This window comes from Hemicordylus capensis, chromosome 1, assembly GCF_027244095.1.
Source record: "Hemicordylus capensis ecotype Gifberg chromosome 1, rHemCap1.1.pri, whole genome shotgun sequence".
Classification (NCBI taxonomy): Eukaryota; Metazoa; Chordata; class Lepidosauria; order Squamata; family Cordylidae; genus Hemicordylus; species Hemicordylus capensis.
The window spans coordinates 106,069,072-106,076,378 of NC_069657.1; the positions used below are offsets into that span (position 1 = coordinate 106,069,072).

At 44.4% G+C, this 7,307-nt stretch overlaps 1 protein-coding gene across 1 annotated transcript; it reads left to right on the forward strand.

Moving 5' to 3' along the window:
• Nucleotides 1-1,258: 1,258 nt before the first annotated feature.
• Nucleotides 1,259-6,690, forward strand: FIBIN (fin bud initiation factor homolog). The gene has a single exon (XM_053286895.1). The coding sequence runs from the start codon at nucleotides 1,877-1,879 to the stop codon at nucleotides 2,531-2,533; it is 657 nt and encodes a 218-aa protein (XP_053142870.1). The 5' UTR covers nucleotides 1,259-1,876; the 3' UTR covers nucleotides 2,534-6,690.
• Nucleotides 6,691-7,307: the final 617 nt, after the last annotated feature.

Here is a 7,307-nt window from a genome sequence, read left to right on the forward strand (position 1 = left end):
CTGTCTGTGGCTTCCAGCGGCATCTGGTGGGGCACTGTGTGAAACAGGATGCTGGACTAGATGGGCCTTGGGCCTGATCCAGCAGGGCTGTTCTTATGTTCTTATGAACCTTGTGTGGTTAGTCACCCAGAAAAGCAGTCTGGATTGTCAACTGCATAGAGTGGAGAATACTCTTTGAAACAGAAGATGGGAAGAATGGTAATAAAATGAATTGTAGTCCAATACTCAGTTATGTAACAAACTGTTGGAATAGCAAGAGCAGCAAATTATTTCTATTTAGAAAGTGGCTGTGTCCCTGCTGGGATCCTGGAATAAAAAAAGTACCAGGACTGCGCCCCGTCTCTACCCTGCAGCAGTACACCACCAGGTACAAATAGCTATTTTGTAACTACTGACAGAGCATCGATCATGTTATTTAGATTTAAAACAGACAAAATGAGGCTTCTTGTTTATACTAGGTAACCTTCAGTGTATCCCAGTGCACAAAATTCTTCATCTAGTACCCCTTGCAGTAAGGAGCCAGAGAGCACTAAAGTGTGCTGTCGAGTCAGTGTCGATTCCTGGCAACCACAGAGCTCTGTGGTTGTCTTTTGGTAGAATATAGCAGGGGTTTGCCATTGCCATCTCTTGCGCAGTATGAGATGATGCCTTTCAGCACATCACTGCTGCTCGATATAGGAGTTTCCCATAGTCTGAGAAACATACCAACAGGGATTCAAACTGGCAACCTCTGGCTCGCTAGTCATTTCCCCTCTGCGCCATTAGGTTCAGTTCTCCCTACAGCCAAATTATTTTCTGAGGATTTAGGCAAAACTGTATGGTTCACATATTTATGTTACTTATCATCTTGTACCACGCACATGATCCTGCAACAATAGGGTATAAAGAACATAGAGTTGTTTTTAAGCAACTATTCACGGAAAACAAAACAAAAAAAACAGCCTTCTGATGAGAATGATTCTCAGTTTTTTACATGAGCATAAACATACTAAACCCTGCTGTTTCTGCAGATGTCTGCCTTCAAAAAAAGTTTATTGGGGGTTACTTGGAATTTCTGCTGGAAATATTGCTGGTATTTCTTTGCCAAACTAAAGAAGCATGGCAGTAATTCTGCCTTGTTCAAAAGAACCTGCTGGGATTCCCGCCCCCGTCTTCTTCCTATCCCAAACTTGGAAATATTTTTTTCCACCTGACTGTCAAACTGCGAAGCCCCCAGAGTGATGATATTGTAGCTTTAATAATGACATCGCCGAACGAAAGGCATCCTTCCAGACCTGGTGTTTGGACTTTTGCTTAAGTGACGGGACCGGTGGTGTAATTTGAGAGCAGAGAGAGAGAGAGAGAGAGAGAGAGACAGATCCTAGGGCCAAAAGCCAAGCTCCCGCGCGTTACCACCAATCCAGATGTAGAAAGAAAGAGTAGCACGAAGCGGCTGCTGCAGGAGCAGCAGCTTCAGACAGGTCTAGCTAAAATCTGGACGCGGCTGTTTCGCTCTCCCTTGCTTTTGCTTGGAAGATTGTGGAGAGAAGAGGAAAAACGTGGTGTAGGTGGATGGGCAAGTCGAAAGGGGGGGAATTAGAAGAAATTCCACATTAGAGCGTGCGTGCGTGCGTGTTGTGTTCGCTTTGTTTTTCCCCGGCAAAAGGGTGATTTCGCTCGTGAACTGGGTGCAAGAAAGATCTCTCTGGGGAAGGGAGGTACTCGATTGCAGAAAGCCTGGGAGCTAAGGGAGCGCCTCCCAGCGAGCCCCAATGAAGCCCCGTGAGAAGCGCGACTGCGGCCAGAGGACTTGATCGCCCGCTGCTCAGTGGCATCTGACTCTGCCCGCTGCTTAAGGACCCGCCGTCGGGCAGCCTCCCCCCTCTCCTCCCCCAGGATGCTGCTGGGGCTGCGCTCGGTGTGGCTGCTGAGCTGCCTGGCCAGCCTGAGCCGTGGGTATTTCGACGGGCCGCTCTACCCGGAGATGTCCAACGGGACGCTGCACCACTACTTCGTGCCAGACGGAGACTACGAGGAGAACGACGACCCGGAGAAGTGCCAGCTGCTCTTCAGGGTGAGCGACCGGCTGCGCTGCTCGGAGCGCGGGGAGGCGCAGCCGCGGCCGCACCACCAGGCGGCGGCGCCCAGCCTGACGCTGCGCGAGGAGTTCACCGTCCTGGGCCGGCAGGTGGAGGACGCGGCGCGGGTGCTGGAAGGCATCCGCAAGAGCATCTCCTACGACCTGGACGGCGAGGAGAGCTACGGCAAGTACCTGCGCAGGGAGTCCACGCAGATCGGCGACGCCTACGCCAACTCGGACAAGTCGCTGGGCGAGCTGGAGAACAAGTTCCGGCAGGGCCAGGAGCACGAGAGCCGCGAGGAAAGCCGCCTCAACGACGACTTCCTGGCCATGCTCGTGCACGCTCGCGCCCTCCTCAAGGAGACCCTGGCCGTCTCGGCGGGTCTCAGGGACAAGTACGAGCTGCTCGCGCTCACCGTCCGGAGCCACGGCACGCGCCTCAGCCGCCTCAAGACCGAGTACCTCAAAGGCTGAACAGCAGGAGCGGGAGCAGCGCCGCCGCCGCCGCTTCCCGCTGGGACCTCCCGCCCATCCCCGAGCACAAGCTGTGCTGCTTGCCTTCCTTTCCCTCCCCGCCGCAGCCGCCACGTGGAGGGAGCCCGTTGTCCATGCTTTGGGTGGCCCATCGCCCCTTCTCCAGAGTTCTTGTTCTTGCTCTTGTCATGACTCCTTAATTGTGATTATTAGGCATGTAATCATCCGTGGGTAGCAGTGCCCTTTGAAAATGTAAAGTACTTGTGCAAAGTAATGGCCCTACGGCAAGGCAGGGCGAGGGGCTGCCTCGCTTCAGGCGCCGGGGGTGGAGGAGGACTAGTGAAAGGACAACCAAGGGTCAGTTTAGTTTTAAATGTTTGCCGCCGCGGAAGGCATAGTTTCTGCCTCAGACACTACAATGTGCCGGAACATCTCTAGTCTTTGTTGTAAGGGCTGTTTTTTAAAAAAAAAACACCAAACTGGTTCCTGAGGTTTTATCAGCTCAATGGAAATTCTCTCTCTCTCTCTCTCTCTCTCTCTGCCAACAAGACTGCACTTGTTGGATTTCTGTCTGCCTGTCACCAGAGGCTCTCTTACCCATGGACTTCGGGGACTTCACACCCCGTGGGGGCCTCCAAATCCTTTTTAGTCTGTTCTGGGTGGTGTGGTAATGTTAAAAATGTGTTTAAAATACTGTTTGTGTGGGTGGGGGACTCTCCAAAAGCCTTTAGGTCCAGGCTCCAAAATTACCTAGGTGCACTTCTGACTGTCACACAGCCAATAAAGATACAGGAGCTCTGTCAGAGGGGGGAAAAATGGTAGTGAACCTGACTTTAAGTCTCTTCTTCACAAAAAGCCTGGGAGGCAGGTCATTTTTATATCTGTTTTCTAGAGGGGTATTTGGAGGTTGAGTGACTGGCCAGCAGCTTTTGAAGTTTGTCTTGCAACCCGCACAACCAAGTGCAGCTCAGTTGTGGATAACTAAAATGTAGTGTCTCAGCTTTCAAAAATGCCTTTTTATTAAGTATGATTTTTGATATAATATACGTTTTGCATTTTTTTCATGTGCAAGAGCTTTGCAATCCCGCAGAATTAGAAGAACACTTAAACCCATTGATTTTCACTGGTTTGTGGTCAATGTGTTAAACCTCTCAATAATCCAGGGAAATAAGTCACTGAGACCAAGAGTTACTTAGGAGCAGCTTTTGGACACTGCACGTCATTTCTGCCTCATTGCAGCCTTGTGGAGCCTCTTTGAATATATCTTAGATGATCTCAAGTGTTCTAAAATTATTCTAATTATTAATAATATTTGATATACTTCTAATGTGCAAAGATGTTTATGGGTTTTATTTTGTCCATTTTAACAACAAATTTGTGAGGTAGGCCACTGTTTGCTCCATTTTATAGCTGAGGAGCTAAGAATGAGTGAATTGTTCAAGGCAGTAAATCAATGCTAATCTAAGCCTTAATACTCTGTATTGTATAGAGTGTTGTAAAAGATAAAAATAAGAATGTATCTTATTTTCTCTGTGGGACTGTGATGAAGATGAATTAATTGCTGCTTAACGCCTTTTACCACCCTACCAGACTCAAAATGACAATGATTAAAGAGTAGTGTAGTTCTGCCCCTTTGATATCCACTGATGATTGACTCAGAAATTTGTATCCAGATCAGTGATTGTGAGACTATAATTAAGGAATAGTAGTTACTTCAGGTTAATCATTCAGGAGTTATATTGTCTATATGAGGCCTCAGATAGCCTCCTTTCTGCTTCCTCAGCTTTTAAATAATTTCCCAAGTTCATGGTCACCCGTTTAAAAAAAAAAAAAAAGTAATCAGCCATATTTAAAATGCATGCCATTTTTGGAGTGTGGACTTCTTGCAGCAATGACTTTGTAATTCTTCCACCTCCAATCAGTGCAGAACACACACAGCTGTGTGCTTAATGTATTGCTGGCTACATCCTTGGGTTATTATACTATTTTGCTCTCAAGTCTAAACTTCAAAAATGAGGGATGTGCTAGATCATTCTGAAATCAAGAGATATGCTACATCAACTCTAGATTTGTGCATGAACACTAAAATCAAGGGACATTCTTTATGATAAACATTTTGCAACCCTGAGGCCTCCTATGGAAACTTCCAGACTTGAAGCAATGCTGCCCAATCAGGACAGTGATTTTCTACATCTCTTTTCTACAAAAACACTTTTAAGTACTACAAAAAGGCATTTAGCAAAGACCTTGAAGAATCTAGGATGTAAATTTCCCACCCACTGGGATAAAACCCAGCAACTAGTGATTGGAATAACTAGGAATCTGTTCTTCTTTTCAATTTAGGACTGCCAGATCTCAATTTTAAAAGTAAAGGTACTTCGTATTTGTGATATTCATACAATGGAGTTCTACTGGAGCTGTAGCATTCTGAAATAACATTTTGTTTTCCATAGAATGACAGTGTGTCTGTTTAAGAGGCAGCCCTTCAAAATCAATTTTTAAAAGCGTATTTCTGGCAGTGCTACTTCAGACTTTGAGCAGGTGATCTTGTACTCTTTGAAGATATAGGGGACAGTGCCCAGGAAATATCTAGAAACAATGTGGAGTGCTGGCCATCAGATTTCCAGTCCAAGATGTTAGAACTGCTTGTTTCTTTCTCAGACATAAGAACAGCCCTGCTGGATCAGGCCCAAGGCCCATCTAGCCCAGCATCCAGTTTCACACAGTGGCCCACCAGATGCCACTAGAAGCCACAGGCAAGATATTTATGCTCTGCTAAAGAATGAGATTAAACTAGTTCTTCAGCCTATCACTGGATTGCCGGGAGATTCTAGAGCCAGCAACACTGAGGTAGGGTCTGAGATCCTGAAGGGATCTCAGGGCAGGCAATGAAAGCATCCAGGCTGAATATACCCTTCCCTGGAAAGGTGTTTTCTCTCCCTGTTTTAGATAGCAACTAACTGGCCCCAGATGGGAAATGAGCTTCCAGCAGTCGTTTGGCTTTTAATGCCCCAGCACATGGCTCACTCCTGCTCCATCCATTTCTTACCTTAGTACCCTTATATAATAGTCTTTTGGTGGTTCAGTTCTTTCAAGACTGTAACATGAAATGTTACCATATTAGAAGCTCCTTTTAAAGATCAGCTGGACCATTAATATCTATTTTGTATTTCCATGTTTTGGAAACTGTCTTCCCTTCTGTCATTACCAAAGAAAATATTCTTAACCTGCCTGGAGCTGAAACATATAGTTCTGAAACTTATGATTGCATTGGTGGCATGTGTACAAGAGGTCTTGTTTCTCTTTTGAGAAGAAGGTTAGGGCAGGCGAGAACCAGAATGGCATTATATCTTAATTCTGCTTTGCATAATTATGCTTGGGTTTGTAAATTTGTGCAGGATCTGTATTGTATGGTGCACCTGCCCCACATCGGTCTGAGGAACAACTGGGAATGTTATCAGAAGGGATTGTCCCACATCACATTTCTGTTTAAACAGCAGCCATCAGTCTTTGTGCCATTCATTCAAGTGAGACAACAATCAACTTGTGCAAATCTACAAAGTCAGACACTGCTTGTTGTAATTGTCAGGCATTAGCCAGGCACACCAAAAAGATCCATGGAAATCACTGCAAACATTTTCTCTTTGATTTACACTTGTATGACAAAGTGAAAATAAATGGAGAATTTTACCATAGTGGTTGATTCTACCTTGTTTGCTTAGTATTTTCCACTTTAATCCATGCAAATTGCATAGGCTGTAGGGAAGCTCTAGCCTGACCTTTCTGACACAATTGTATTGATGAATCTGAAGCTTTACAAGATCTGTGATACATTCATTCTCTTAATAATCCATCACAGTGTTTGCTTTCCAGGATGGTATTTATTACATTTACTTTCTGGTTTACTGTTGTTTAGAAGTAGATATTGTAAATTGTATGCAAACAAACATGAAATCTAGAAGTCTTAAGTTAAGCACTCTAATATTTAAGAACTGCGTTGTATTCCATTTTATATCTTTGATTATAGATGATGTATTCTTACTGTTTGGGACTTTCTGTTGCCGTTATTGTTATTATTATTTTATTTTAAAAAAACAAGGCTCCACTCCACCCTGTACATATTTATCCAATCATAAACCAAGTAGTCTTGCATCCATGTTCAAGTGTATTGTATTACACTTGTCATTTGTTTGATTTGATGTTTCTCATTCATTCAGATATGGATCTTTGGGTTGGCTCACTTTTGGTATGAGCTATGGCTCACTTTAACCAGCATGTTTAAACTGGCATGGGCAGCAATCCTAAGCACACTAACTTGAACATAAAATCAGTGGTTTAAATATATCCTAAATATACCGTATTTAGGATTCTAACGTATGCTTCACTGAAATGTAGACGGTAATTAACAAATCATTTGGGCTGCAGTTCAGCATACAGTTTGCCAGTTTGGTTTAAGCAGCTTTAACTTAGTGCAGGCTTGCAGTTTTACTTGTGAGTATGCCTGGAACTGAATGGAACTTTGAAGAGACTATTCTAGACTAAGCAGTTTGTGGCTCACTTGCATGTATATTCTTCTGTTTAAAGCACACACACACACATACACACACACACACACACACACACTGCTCAGTCAAGTATTTAAAGCTACTTTTCCTTTTTTTAAATAACTTTATGTATTTTTCATGATGTGCTTTTATACCACTATAAGCCATCAAAATAACCCCAGAGGTTGCTCAAAAAGCATCCAGTGCTGAAATTACTGTACCAGTATATT